General features: G+C 43.7%; 1 protein-coding gene across 2 annotated transcripts in view; it reads right to left on the reverse strand.

Moving 5' to 3' along the window:
* LOC117343671 (mediator of RNA polymerase II transcription subunit 1-like) overlaps positions 1 to 16,989 on the reverse strand; it is a 51,011-nt gene that overhangs the window by 22,434 nt on the left and 11,588 nt on the right. For both annotated transcript variants that reach the window (XM_033906128.1, XM_033906127.1), the window contains exons 2-5: positions 11,140 to 11,258; positions 10,862 to 10,940; positions 2,112 to 2,299; positions 1,762 to 1,790 (exon numbers count right to left, since the gene is read on the reverse strand). In XM_033906128.1, the coding sequence (XP_033762019.1) occupies positions 1,762 to 1,790; positions 2,112 to 2,299; positions 10,862 to 10,940; positions 11,140 to 11,258 (415 nt within the window). The remainder of the gene's footprint in view (positions 1 to 1,761; positions 1,791 to 2,111; positions 2,300 to 10,861; positions 10,941 to 11,139; positions 11,259 to 16,989) is intronic.

Genomic DNA, 16,989 nt, shown 5'->3' on the forward strand with positions numbered 1-16,989 from the left:
TCACAGTCTTATAACCAACACAATCACAGTCTTATAACCAACACAGACACAGTCTTATAACCAACAGTCACAGTCTTATAACCAACACAGTCACAGTCTTATAACCGATATAGTCACAGTCTTATAACCAACACAGTCACAGCCTTATAACCAACACAGTCACAGCCTTATAACCGATATAGTCACAGTCTTATAACCGATATAGTCACAGTCTTATAACCAACACAGTCACAGTCTTATAACCAACACAGTCACAGTCTTATAACCGACATAGTCACAGTCTTATAACCGACACAGTCAGTCTTATAACCAACACAGTCACAGTCTTATAACCAACACAGTCACAGTCTTATAACCAACACAGTCACAGTCTTATAACCAACACAGTCACAGTCTTATAACCAACATAGTCACAGTCTTATAACCAACACAGTCACAGTCTTATAACCAACACAGTCACAGTCTTATAACCAACACAGTCACAGTCTTATAACACAGTCACAGTCTTATAACCGACACAGTCACAGTCTTATAACCAACAGTCACAGTCTTATAACCGACACAGTCACAGTCTTATAACCAACACAGTCACAGTCTTATAACCAACACAGTCACAGTCTTATAACCAACACAGTCACAGTCTTATAACCAACACAGTCACAGTCTTATAACCAACAGTCACAGTCTTATAACCGACACAGTCACAGTCTTATAACCGACACAAGCAAAATTCTCATGTGTGAAAGTGTCCTGGTTCCTGTAATACTGGTATAGCTGTTTTTGTAAAAATCTAACATTTCTTAATTATATTGGGGAAAGTATTTCCACAATACTGAATTCAGTATTAACACTGAAAACGTCCATGTATTTTTATAATCAACACTGCCAAATTCCAGTATGCTGTGTAATACCCCATCAACCATGTTTTTTGTGCAATACGTATACATATATATATATATAGCGTGTATCTGAAACAGTTTTGATAATTTCTAAGGACATGCTTTCAAAGTCATAAACATGCTCCTAGCTTCTTTAGTATTAGATATTTTCCATGGGTCCATTTTTTTCTTTTCTTTTTATAACTTACAATTTTCTATGTATGCAATTTTGTTGATTAACGATACATATAAAATCCACTTAATTCTGTATAATGAAATTTTGAAGTTTTAAATTGAAAGCAGTTTTGAGAGGTTAAAAACAGATCTCTGAGTGTTCATATAAAACATTCTTAATATGCATACATGTATCTACATCCCCTATCCTTACTACAATTCATGTACCGATATCGTTGTAACGACCTTCACCACTAACATATATACAGTCAATGGACCTCTGGAAAGTATGTAGAGATTTATTGTTTTGTTCTAATGTTAAATTAAGTCCAATTGGTGGATAAGTATGTAGATATCACTATTTTATATGACTTCCGTAGGCAAAGTACCAATATCATTACATGTATACATAATCATCGAAACATTTTTGAAAAAAATTTTTTACCAACCTACTGCAATAACATGAAATTTTCCATGGGTACAAACTTTATCCCACATACATGCAACAATACTTTCACAATAATACATACATTTGTGGTTCCATAGAAACCATGAAAATAACAAAACTTAAAACACGACAAACATTTTATGTTAAACAGTATTTAAAATGTTCCAACCAAACAAAACTTGTTTTTGCCTCAGATAATACATTTTCTACAAATAAGTTCCAATTTTAGTCAGAAAAGAATGATAAAATAATTCACTATACCTTAATATTTCTGTAAGCTCCTCACAACTCTGTGAATGTAAAACATGCATATTCAATTTAACATAAGATACTCTATGAGTCACTCCTGGTTTATAGAAGTATCAAAAAATCTGTGATGATGAATTATTACCCCTTTTACTTCAAGAATGTAACACAGATAGTTATGTAGGTAGAAAAGTTAAAATCGCTGAATACATTTTTATTCTTAAAATAATTTATGGAACGGTGCTGGTGATCAAAATATACACAGGCTTGGACTACTAGTAGTGACAGTACATGTGGTTACCAACTTTTAATTATACCACTTTTTTTTTCAAACCCAATAAATTTACAAAGTGATTATAATTTACCGTTGGATCTCCATTGTGAAAAACCTTGACATCCTTTACTACACCCCCAGTCTCCATGATAATTTCCACTTGGAACATCTCAGAGCTGATGACAGCACGGTTCTCTGGTGAGGAAGGCACACTGAAGCTAAGACCCAACTGACGGGCAATGGATTCCAACCTCTCCAGTAAAGACTGTTGATTCACCACTGAAAACAGTAGTACATATCGTCATTATTAACCTACATACCTGTTGATTCACCACTGAAAACAGTAGTACATATCGTCATTATTAACCTATATACCTGTTGATTCACCACTGAAAACAGTAGTACATATCGTCATTATTAACCTACATACCTTTTGATTCACCACTGAAAACAGTAGTACATATCGTCATTATTAACCTACATACCTTTTGATTCACCACTGAAAACAGTAGTACATATCGTCATTATTAACCTACATACCTTTTGATTCACCACTGAAAACAGTAGTACATATCGTCATTATTAACCTATATACCTGTTGATTCACCACTGAAAACAGTAGTACATATCGTCATTATTAACCTATATACCTGTTGATTCACCACTGAAAACAGTAGTACATATCGTCATTATTAACCTATATATCTGAGGCCTGTACTGAATTTGTAAACTGAAATTCTGTAATGAAAGAGTTCATGGCTACTAAAACAGTTAATAAGAGAAAATGAAATTAAATCTAACTGAAAATACAAACAAATGCCAGCTGATATTACTGTATTTGCTCTATTACCATATTCAACCTAATAAATGTATCTGGCCTATAAAATGTACATTCACTCAAGAAAAGATGATGTGCGCACTAATCAAACATGAAAAGTTCATTACCTCACTTATCTGCCAAAATAAAATCCTCAGTCCTTTAACCAAAACTCGTTTTTGTTACATAAAAGCTTTAAGGTATGCAAATGAAAAAAAAAATTCCCATCCAAATTTCACATAATTTTTCTCTGAACATGGTTTTAATTAAGCACACCCCTTTTGTATTTTTATAAGTGCACAGTGTGCTAATTAGGTCAAATACGGTTAGCGCACATACATTATGTACAAAAACATTAAGTCAGCGTGCATGAAATTCATTTACAGGGGTAAGCTTTTTTCATTTCTTAGAAAATCTTCATTTTCCTTAGATTATTAGCAGATCAGTGAGGAAAGAAACCTTTTATCTATTTTAATTAAAAACACATATAAGAATATATGCATCTTCTTTCACAGAAAAGTAAGTGGATGCATGCGTTTTTTATTATGTGCTTATTATTCATGTTGAACATATGGTTTATGTTTAGCAATTAACAGATTTGTTTCAAATTTCACTATACAATCATGGCAGCAAAGAAAAACAATACTCTCTGAATATTTACAGCATGCATATTATAAATTATCTATATCGGTACCGGTGTATGAAGTAGATAAATTGGAAAAAAAAAATGACCATAACAACAACATTTATCAGACAATAAAAATATAACAATACAGTATTGTATACCCATTATATGGACACGAGAGAAATGAGGTAGACGTCACACATGTAAGATCCTATGTCAGTGTGAAGGTTAAAGGTCAGGGACAATGATCAATACTACACACATTTATTGATTTCACAGGGACACATATACCAGGACGTGTCACTTTACAGACAACCCAGCATTTTATATATCCCCAGGTTTAATGGACACAGAAACATCTGTCTCTATCATAAATTGATACTACCCAACAATTTATTAATTTTATAGCACATATGCATGTACATATTTCCACCATCCTCGTATCATCTTCGATCTGAACACAGTGTTTCACAAATAAATCAATGTTTTGTCTCTTACTACAATGGCTAGCTCTATGTGATCAATGGCAGTCGATAGGCATCACATGTATGTGACTACCATGTCCGTACAAGTACCATGCAGTTTTCAATACATCATTCATATACATACATTAATATCAATGAGATAAGTATACATATGCTAATTTCTAGGAAAATAAACATTGCATTATACAGTCCCAGATCAACTTTTATCAACTTAATACTAAATTTAGACAAGATTTGAATTTGAAATTTATTTTTATATTTATCATGACTAAAATTCAAAAATATAGTACATATAAATTATAATCAAAGGAATTTATGAAATCATGAAACCCAAAAATAATTTATCCTTGTGAGGACATTAACCTAGAACGTGTGAACACACTAATAATAGTAAACCCAGGGTGTTAGTGTATGTGTGTACATGTTAATCATCAAGCTTTTCTTACAAAATTACAATCTAAATTATTTATGTTAAGTCACGTTCAACTGTACAAATTTATCATCAACACACAATGGGAAATGTTTTGTATTCTTTTTTTTACTTTGTATATATAGTGTTTGAACATGTAATGAAAAGTGATGAATTCCATACTATATCCATACATATACACACATATGACTTCACATTCAGTATAATCTCACATCACACCTTCAACCAGGATCACCATTAATACTGTCTCCGATACTCCTATAAAGTCAATCCATATTTGGTTTTTTGATTGATCAGAGAACTAGTAATGAAGGAACACTCTAGAATCCGCAGCAGTGACCATGTATATATCACCTGACATACCCGTCACAGAATCCACAGTAGTGTCGTAGTGACCTTGTATACCGTATAGCGGGAAATTTTAGCGGGGCTTTAATTTGGCGATTTGGCGGGTCCGTATATAGATCGCCAAAATTTAACCCGTCAAATTTTAACACCGCCAATTAAAAAGATGCGAAAATTTCAATTTTGCCATTAGTTTCCGTTCCGATCGCCATTTACCTTTGATTACTCCCGAGAGTAACGACTGGTGCGTAACGTTGGTTGTTGCCTTGCACCTGTCGGCCAAAATGCCGATAGGTATGAATAGCTATAGCTAGTGAACAACTACTCACGATACACCCAAACATAAACTTGTAATTATGCTATCCTTTATAGCAATACAAGTATGACATATATCGCATCATAATTATTTTTTGTGAAAACAAAGCTATCTACCCTTACCATTCAATGGACTGATGTTAACACTTTACCTGTATACTCATTGTTTAACATAACTGTACGTATACACATCATACAATAGATGACCACGTCGATAGCTACAGTTGATTAAATTCTCTTTGTCTGTTGCTTGTACACATACTCATATAAACATTAATTTGACAACACACTTCATCAGCATGGATAGAATGTATGGGCATAACATAATTATCTATATATACCGGTAGGTAATATATATGCTCAACGCCAAATTAAAACCCTAGATTTAATGGAAATCGCTAAATTTTAACTCGCCAAAATTTAACTTCCAGTTTTCATGACCAAATCGCCAAATTTTATGACCGCTAAAATTTCCCGCTATACGGTATATCACCTGACATACCCATCACAGAATCCACAGTAGTGACCTTGTATGTATCACCTGACAAACCCATCACAGAATCCACAGTAGTGACCTTGTATATATCACCTGACATACCCATCACAGAATCCACAGTAGTGACCTTGTATCTCACCTGACAAACCCATCACAGAATCCACAGTAGTGACCTTGTATATATCACCTGACATACCCATCACAGAATCCACAGTAGTGACCGTGTATATCACCTGACAAACCCATCACAGAATCCACAGTAGTGACCATGTATATCACCTGACATACCCATCACAGAATCCACAGTAGTGACCATGTATATATCACCTGACAAACCCATCACAGAATCCACAGTAGTGACCATGTATATATCACCTAACAAACCCATCACAGAATCCACAGTAGTGACCATGTATATCACCTGACAAACCCATCACAGAATCCACAGTAGTGACCTTGTATATATCACCTGACAAACCCATCACAGAATCCACAGTAGTGACCTTGTATATCACCTGACAAACCCATCACAGAATCCACAGTAGTGACCATGTATATATCACCTGACAAACCCATCACAGAATCCACAGTAGTGACCTTGTATATCACCTGACAAACCCATCACAGAATCCACAGTAGTGACCATGTATATATCACCTGACAAACCCATCACAGAATCCACAGTAGTGACCATGTATATCACCTGACAAACCCATCACAGAATCCACAGTAGTGACCTTGTATATATCACCTGACAAACCCATCACAAAATCCACAGTAGTGACCTTGTATATCACCTGACAAACCCATCACAGAATCCACAGTAGTGACCGTGTATATCACCTGACAAACCCATCACAGAATCCACAGTAGTGACCATGTATATATCACCTGACAAACCCATCACAGAATCCACAGTAGTGACCTTGTATATATCACCTGACAAACCTATCACAGAATCCATAGTAGTGACCATGTATATATCACCTGACAAACCCATCACAGAATCCACAGTAGTGACCTTGTATATATCACCTGACAAACCCATCACAGAATCCATAGTAGTGACCGTGTATATCACCTGACAAACCCATCACAGAATCCACAGTAGTGACCGTGTATATCACCTGACAAACCCATCACAGAATCCACAGTAGTGACCATGTATATCACCTGACAAACCCATCACAGAATCCCGGTAGTGACCTTGTATATCACCTGACAAACCCATCACAGAATCCATAGTAGTGACCGTGTATATCACCTGACAAACCCATCACAGAATCCACAGTAGTGACCTTGTATATCACCTGACATACCCATCACAGAATCCACAGTAGTGACCATGTATATATCACCTGGCAAACCCATCACAGAATCCACAGTAGTGACCTTGTATATATCACCTGACATACCCATCACATAATCCACAGTAGTGACCTTGTATATCACCTGACATACCCATCACAGAATCCACAGTAGTGACCTTGTATATATCACCTGACATACCCATCACAGAATCCACAGTAGTGACCTTGTATCTCACCTGACAAACCCATCACAGAATCCACAGCAGTGACCGTGTATATATCACCTGACATACCCATCACAGAATCCACACACTGTGGAGTGATTTTACATTGTGTTTTGACCTGTGTCCATTACGGAGGTTCAGACATCATGACGGTGGAGTGTTTTAGAGACTGTCCATTTCAAAGGTTTGGACATCAATTACAAAGTGTCTTTAATTAGGCCTGTGTCCATTAATTACAACAGTTTGGACAATATATTTATATAACCCAATGTTTTTACCTAGACCTGTGTCCATTATATTTATATACAGTGCACTCTGTCTAAACCGGACACCTTTGGGACCAGAAAATAAGACCGGTTTGTAGAGAGTTCCGGATTGTAGAGATTCTACTTGATATCGTCGTTGAATGCAAAAAAATAATAATAATAATAATAAAGATATATTACAAAGAAGATGTCATTGTGCATTATTCATGCATATTCAAACTTTGAATTGAATAACATAATTTAATTCAACACTGGCAATATGACACCATGTGTAACGTTACATCGGTTGAAAAAAAATCAGATTGTTGCTTGTTTTAAGAGGCCTTTCACCGAGTCCGAACAATCAACCGATCTGACACTTTCTACAAGTGCAGATTCCCAATCTGAGGAATTAGCCTCAATTTCTTATTGGTCCTTAATGTTGGCGGCTGCCATGAGATCCATGTTTGTTTTACAATAGAAACGGACTAATACAAAAGGTTTGTCGTCACCATCATCTCTGACTTCCTCATCCGGGTACGTTCGTGTAGTGAGATCCGCGAAGGGGAAGCCAGGTACATGTAGCATGAAACATTTCTTAATTACGATACATTTACAAACACGTAACATTATGGGTATTAATTGACAAAATGAATTCTTTATTGTACCTAACAACTGTTTCGGTGATTATCCAGCCGTAGCCACCTGTGGACAATGGCGTTTAATGGTCAATTAATAATATACCTGTGCGGCAATTACAACTGTATTAACACTCGTCGGGAACCCCTGAAGCTACCGCTACCAGGGAAACATCAATGGGACCGACGCCGGTTTATACAGAGTAGATTTACTAGTATACAGAAGGAATGGGGCCGGGAGATATGGCCAGATTACAGAATAGACAGAGTCCGGATTATGCAGAGTTTATTAACTATAAATAAGGCCACACCAAATTAATCAGTTGTTCTTCGGGAAACTGGTAAAAAAAATTGGGGCGAGCGAGCGAAATTTTTTTTTCTAGCAAAAAATTTCCATTTAGAGATTTCAAGAGGCGAAGCGTTCAAATGATGTGCGAGCGATATTTTTTTCCATTATTTTTTTTTCATTAAATGTTGGAAATAAACTGAATACCATATTGAACAGATGTTTGTGTCTATTTGTGATCAATTCAAGTACATGTATATCATGAAGTGATTTCATACACAAATAACTAAACAATTGTATGTAAAATCCAACAACAATTTAATACCTGATCTACTTGATCAAATCAAATTTAACACAGTTCTCTCATTTGTATGGAACAAATACCGGTATAATAGAAAATAATGTATAAAACAAAAGAAAATTGGCACAGAAAAAACAAAATCACTATATCATATATAATTATCTGGAACAAAAATAATAATACCATATAAAACAACAGAAAATTGGCATATTAGAAACACAATCATTAAAATGTATATGGCTCGGAATTCAGCATCTATCAAATATAATTGACTTGTATTTAACAGTAAAACTAAGGGCTTTTCCAGTAAAACATCTACCCTACCCCAGGAGTCCAGTTTGTTTTAGGGGTACCACCCAAAGAATTTATTTAATTAATTTTAATACACAGAAGTAATTGGAGCGAAATCTAACCATGGACAGAGGTGAATTGTTTTGGAATCCTGGGGTCATTTAAATATTTTAATGGAATAGCCCTAATACTAAGAGGACAACTGTGAAATGATGAAATTGGAATAAAATAATTCCACATTTTCTGATTATTATTATGGAATACAAATAAAAAAAATATCACATAGGTACTGACCTTATTTAACAAAAAATATCATTCTTCGAAATAAAATAAATACTTTGATTGTTACCACATTACAAAAAATTTCCAAGGTGGTAGTTTCCAATTATTGTATATAATGACCCATGTATTGTATATACCATTGATAATAAAATACTGTTTAAACCAAGGTGGTAGTTAATACTGCGGATAAAAAGGTCATAAAACGTTTCATTGTTCTCCGCTTCGATCGCTGTATTTACATTAGTGCACCCGACCCCCTCTGTACACTTACTATAAAAATACCCATACTATTCCAAGAATTTACAGCAGACTCTCCTATACGTATATGAGGTCTTATTCCACCTGATTACATTGGTGGATATCGTTACATGACAGCCTGTCAAAAGTTTCCTGTCGTGTAAACCTCTAATGTTATTGGAGTAACTATCCTCGTGCTAGGCCGGAGCCTTTCCGCCATTTTTTTCATCTCTGCATCAGGTATCAACGAAACGCTTGTTTGGGTCGGCGTTTCAAGCGTCGAAATGTGTTGTAATAACCGGAAAAAGAAGTCGGAAAACGGAAAAAAAAATCCGGATTTGACGATTTTTCCGGAGGTGCGGGAAAAAATTATTTTTATTTTTTTCTCGACTTTGATATTTTTGGAGCGGGATTCCCGACGAACAACTGATTAATTTGGTGTGGCCTAAAGAAGGAAATTTTCGGGACCAAATTTTTTGGCCGGTTTTGGCAAAAATCCGGATTGGACAGAGTCCGGTTTGGACAGAGCGCACTGTATAAACCTAAATCTTTTTACCTAGGCCTGTGTCCTTTAATTACAAAGGTTTGGACACCATATATATATATAACCAAATGTTTTTTTTTACCTTGGCCTGTGTATCATGTCTATTAATAACAAAGGTTTGGACATGATAACCTAGTGTTCTTGACTTATTTAAGTTAGAAAGGCTTGAACACTGTTTTTGACTTTGGTAAGTTAGGAAGGTTTTGGACTCTACAATCTAGTGTTTATCACTTGTGTCCATTATGAACGATCCTGTTACAAGTTTACAAGTGAGCAGGTATCTGACAACTAGTGGACCAGTATTATGTGGCATTGATCTGACAGCAGTACTTCCATAATACAATCCCAAAAATCAATAAAATTTGGTTCTCTCATCTTAACCTGTGTCAGTGTAGTAGGAGCCGCTAGTTGTTAAACAAAAATGGCTTGGAAATCATAATTTGAGAAAATGACGTCAGAGCATGGCAGTCTCTTCCTACATCTGAAAGGCTGAATAACAAAATATTACACTCCATTCATGATCCCTTTCGAAAGATTCTCTTTCTATGCCTGAAAGCTTTTAAGGCTTTTTGACAATAAAAATGTTGTGCCCCTTAACAAGAACTAGTCCACAGACATTCCTGTGGATGGATGTCAGTATTCTCAAGAGAAAGGAGGTAACTTTTTTTTAATTCAAGATGTGTGTTGGTGAGTGCACTCCAACCATCTCTGAAATTCGTTGAGTTGTTGTTGATCAGCTACAGGTTTCAATTTCCCTTGTTCAATTAAAAATGACCGGTCATCCAGGGCATCCAGTAGACCCTTGAGAGTATGTTTTTGACTCCCCAAATTGAGATCTGACTCTAGGGTTTGAAGTGACATGTCTATTTGACATTTATTTGACCCTTCGGATTTCTCAGAAATATTGATTTGACTTCTGAAATTGCTAAAAGTCAAGGGTCAACTGGATGCCCTGTCATCTCTACAGTACCTTTAATGGCCCGATGAAGTTTGTCCAAACATGTCTGTATGTGCATCCTCTCCAAAGCATCCGACTGCTGCCGCTTGTCCTGTAAAAATCATCATCATCATCATCATCATCATCATCGTCATCATCATCATGACATCATCAGTCAAATCTGACATTTCAAATCTAACATAAGACCACTTTGACAATTTTAATGAGAATGACAATAGGTTTCTTTATATCAGATTTAGAATGAAAACTAAATGAACATTCAAAAGATGCAAATACATGCTCATACTTACATTCATGATGGCCATACGGACTGCCTTGATGCTTTCAGCCCAGTTTTTGTGCTGGGCAGCGCGTCCATGTAGTTTGTCCATCAGGAGAGACAGAGCACGGGTTTGATCTACCACAGCATCTGTGAAAAAAAAATGAATTTCCATCAGTATCCTTGTCGTGATATATCATAAACATCTCACACCCACATCATAAACACCTCACACCCACATCATCATCACCTCACACCCACATCATCAACACCTCACACCCACATCATCAACACCTCACACCCCACAGCAGCAACACCTCACACCCACCACGCAGCAACAACGCACACCCACAGCAGCAACAGAGCACACCCACAGCAGCAACACCGCACACCCACAGCAGCAACACCCGCAACCCACCGCAGCAACACCGCACACCCAAACGCGCAACACCGCACAGCCACAGCAGCAACACCGCACACCCACAGCAGCAACACCGCACACCCACAGCAGCAACACCGCACACCCACAGCAGCAACACCCGCACACCCACAGCAGAAACACCCGTCACACCCACAGCAGCAACACCGCCACCCACAGCAGCAACACCGCACACCCCACAGCAGCAACACCGCACACACCACAGCAGGAACACCGCACACCCACAGCAGCAACACCGCACACCCACAGCAGGAACACGCACACCCACGGACAGCAACACCGCACCACCCACAGCAGCAACATGCACACCCCCCACAGCAGCAACACCGCACACCCACAAGAGGCAACAGGGACACCTCACAGCAGCAACAACGCACCACCCACAGCAGCAACAGCGCACACCCAAAGAGCAACAACGCACACCAACCCAACAGCGCACACCCACAGCAGCACACAGCGCACACCCAAGCGCAACAGGCACAGCCCAAAGGCAACAGGCACATACACAGCAGCAACACCGCACACCAAACAGCAGCAAACAGCGCAACCCAAAGCAGCAACACCGCACACGCAAAGCAGCAACAGCGCACACCCAAAGCAGCATCGCATACACCCATCAGCCAGCACCAAAAACCCACAGCAGCAACACCGCACACCCACAGCAACAACACCGCACACGCAAGCAGCAACAGCGCACACCCCGCAGCACACCGCATCATCCCAACGCAGGAACACCGCACACCCACAGCAGCAACACCGCACAGCCCCCACAGCTAGCCCCACAGCAGCAACACCGTCACACGGACAGCAGCACAGAGCGACCACCCCAGCGAGCAACAGCGCACACCCAAGCCAGCAAAAGCGCACACCAAAGCAGCAACACCCCACACCCACAGCAGCAGACAGCGTCAACCCACACAGCAGCAACAACGCTAACACCCAGCAGGCAGCAACACAGCAACATCCCTAGCAGCAACACGCACAACCACAGCAGGCAACCACGCTACACGAACAGAGCAACACCGCACACCGCACAGCATCAAACACCGCCCCCCCGACAGCAGCAACACCGCACACCCAAAGGCAGCAAAACCGCACCCCACAGCAGCAACACAGCACACCCCACAGCGAACACCGAACACCCACAGAAGAAACACCGGCACACCCACAAGGCAGACAACACCGCACACCCACAGGGCAAACACCGCACACCCACAGCAGAAACACCGCACAACCCAAAGCGCAACACCGCACACCACAGCAGGAACCGCACACCCACAGCAGCCACCACCGCCCCACCCCCACAGCAGGATCACGGCACACCAACAGCAGCAAACACGCACACCCACAGCCGCAAACAGCGCACACCCACAGCAGCAAACACCGCAGCACCACAGCAGCAACAGCCACACCACCACACAGCAGCAAACGAAACGCACACCCACAGCCAACAGAGCCACCAACAGCAGCAACACCAACACCCCTACAGCAGGCAAACACGGCAAACCCACAGCAGCAACACCGCAAACCCAACAGCAGCAACACCGCACCCACAGCAGCAACCACCGCACACCCACAGCAGAATACTCGCCCAACCACAGCAGCAACCGACCGCACACAAACAGCAGCAACACCGCACACCCAAAAGCAGCAACACCGCACACCAGAATAGCAGGAACACCGCACCCCCCACAGCATCAACACCGCACACCCACAGCAGGAAACACCGCCCACCCACAGCAGCAACACCGCACACCCAACAGGCAGCAAAGGACAACCCACAGCAGAAACAACCGCACACCCAAGCAGCAACACCGACACCCACAGCAGCAAAGCGCACACCCACAGCAGCAACAGCCGCAACGCATCTAGCAGCAAAACAGGCACACCCACAGCAGCAGCGACACCCACAGGCCACACAGCACCACCGAACGCAGCAACACCGCCACAGCCCCCAGCAGCCAACACCGGCACACGCACAGCAGCAACAGCGACACCAAAGCCAGCAGCGCACAACATCGCAGCATACATCGCACACCAATCAGCAGCAACACCGCACACCCAAAGTAAGGAACGACCGAGCACAACCAGCAGCAACACAGCACACCCACAGCAGCAACACCGCACACGCACCAAGCAACAGAGAAATACCCACAGGCGAGAAAGGCGCCACGCCATCAAGCAGCAACAGAGCACACTTCAGCAGCAGCAACACGAACACAACAGAGCAACAAGCGCTACACCACACAAGCAGGCAACAACGACACCCAAGCACATACAGAGGCAACCCACAGCAGCAACACACCGCACACCCAACTAGCAGCAAAACCGCACTACCCACAGCAGCAACACCGAAACACCACAGAAGCAAAACCGCACAACCCACAGCCGCAACTACCGCACACCAACAGCAAACACGCACACCCAAGCAGAAACACCGCACACCCACAGCAGCAACACGCACACCCAAGCAGCAAACCTGCACACCCAAAGCAGAACATCCGCACCCCACAGCAGCAACACCGCACACCCAAAGCCAGGAACACCGCAATGCCACACCGGCAGGCAACAGCCGCAAACCCACAGCAGCACCAGCGCAACCAACAGCAGTCAACACCGCACGCCCACAGCCAGCAACACCGCACACCCACAGCAGCAACACGCACACCCACAGGCAGCAACACAGCACACCACAGCAGCAACAGAGCACACACACAGCAGCAAAGCGAACCCACAGCAGGCACAGCGCACACCCACAGCAAATCACCGGCACACCCACAGCGCAAACAGCGGTCTCGCCCCATCTTCGACTTTTTACCCCTCTCCTGTCCGCCTTACTATTTTTTTCCCGTTGCCCCCGCCTTCTAAAATTCCTTTCTTCCCTCCCTCCTCCAGTTCCTTCTAGTTCCTTTTCGTCGCCCCCCACGCTCCCTATCACTTCTTTCTCCTTCCTCTGTTGTCAAATCACCCCCCCCCCCGTCCTCTTCATCGACACTCTTTCTCTCTCTTCTTATCTCCTTCTTTCGTCATCCCTCGGCGTTTTTCCTGCGCACACCGACAGCAGCAACACAGCACACCCACACAGCAAACCACGAAACCCACGGCAGCAACATAGCATCACCCACAGCAGCAAACCGCACACTACCAACGAGTCATCAACAAGCACAACCCACAGCAGCAACAGAGCACACCCCAGCCGCAACAGAGCACACCCACAGGGCAGCAACACCGTCACACCCACAGCAGCAACAGCGCACACCGACCAGCGAAACACCGCACACCCACAGAAGCAAACAGCGAACCCGACAGCAGACAACACCGCACACCCACAGCAGCAACACCGCACACCACTAGCAGCAACAGCGCACACCCCACAGGATAGCAGCCGCGCACACCCACAGCAGCAACATGCGCACACCCACAGGCAACAGCGCACACCCACAGCAGCAACACGCACTACTCCCAGCAGTCAACATGCACCCCCACAGCAACAAACCGCACACCCAACAGCAGCAACAGCGCACACCACAGCAGCAACCCGACTACCCCCACAGCAGCACAAGCGCACACCCACAGGCAGCAACACCGCACACCCACTAGCCCAAACACCGCACACCCACCGCAGCAACACCGCACACCACAGCAGCAAAGCTGCACAACCCACAGCAGCAACAGCTCACACCCACAGCATCAAAACCGCACCCCCGTCCCACGAAGCAGAATCTGCCAGAGATCAACCTCCCTCGCGCTATCCGCAGACTAGCGAGAGCAACAGCGCACACCCCCCACAGAGCAGCAACAGCGCACACCAACAGCAACAGCGCACGACTCAGTGAGGAGGAGAGACTTTAGGTGACGTGGCGGGAAACCCCGCCCCCTGCAAGATCCCACAGCAGAACAGCTCACACCCACACATGCAGCAACAGCGCACACCGCAGAAGCATAAAGCCACCCGTACAGCAGCATGCAGCGCCACACCCACAGCAAAGCTCACACCCACAGCAGTCAACATAACAAGCGGCACACCCACAGCAACAGAGCACACCCCACAGCCCAGCAGCAACAGCTAACACCACAGCAGCAGATCGCACACCCCCAGCATGCAACACCTCACACCACAGTAAGCATCATCGCAAACCACATCAGAAACCAGCTACACCACACGCTTAGCGAATCAACCCCCCCCTGCGCACACCCCCTGTTCCTCTATAATCAACCTCTCAACACCCAATCCGAGACACCTCGTCACCCTTTCCACGCTTCAAGCGACCTCAAGCAACACCTCACAACCACAATCATAGCTTCACACCCCCTCCAGGAAAGTACGAGCGCGCCAACAAGCACAAACAGAGGCACAGCCTGTGTCCCCCCCAACACTGCCATGCAACACCCGCGCACACCCACATAGCACCACGCACTACCCACGCAGCAACACAGGCACTCGGCGCTCAACACCCACAGCAGCAAACCCACTTACGACAGCAGGGCAGTGGCGACAGCGCCATATTCTGTCACCACCCACGCCGCAGACATAACACAACAACACACACCAACGCCCCCCCCAGCCCACCACACACCCGCGCACACCCACAGAGCAACACCGCCCACCCACAGCGCAACACAGTCACACCCACAGAGCAACACAGAGCAAGCCACAGCAGGCAATAGCGACACGCACAGCAGCAACACCGCAACCCCAACAGCAGCACAGCGAACACGCACAGCAGCAACAGCGCACACCCACAGCAGCAACAGCGCACACCACAGCAGCAACAGAGCACACCCACAGCAGCAACACCGCACACCAAGAGCATCAACACCGCACACCCACAGCAGCAACACCGACACCCACGCAGGAAACAGCGCAACGCACGCAGCAACCGCACACCCACAGCAGCAACACCGCACACGCCACAGCAGCAAAAGCGCACACCCACAGAAGCAACAGCTCACACCCACAGCAACACCGCACACCACACAGCAACACCGCACACCCACAGCAACACCGCACGCCCACAGCAACACCGCAAAACCACAGCAGGAACACCTCCACACAGATCAGCAGCAACACCGCACACCCACAGCAGAACAGAGCCCAGCCACAGCAACAGCGACACACACACCACAGCAGCAAAGCGCACACCCAAAGGAAGCAGCGCACACCCACAGCAACAGCAGAAACAAAGCGCACACCACAGAGCTAGCAGCGCACACCCACGACAGAACACCGCACACCCACACAGCCAGCAGCAGCGGCACACCCACAGCAGCAACAGCGCACACCCCACGGCAGAACAGAGCACACCCACGCATCAAACAGCACACACCCACAGCAACACCGCACACCCACACAGCAACACCGCACACCCACAGCAGAAGCAGAGCACACCACAGCAGGCAACAGAGCACACCCACGCAGCAACAGCGCACACCACAGCAGCA

Source organism: Pecten maximus, chromosome 15, assembly GCF_902652985.1.
Source record: "Pecten maximus chromosome 15, xPecMax1.1, whole genome shotgun sequence".
Classification (NCBI taxonomy): Eukaryota; Metazoa; Mollusca; class Bivalvia; order Pectinida; family Pectinidae; genus Pecten; species Pecten maximus.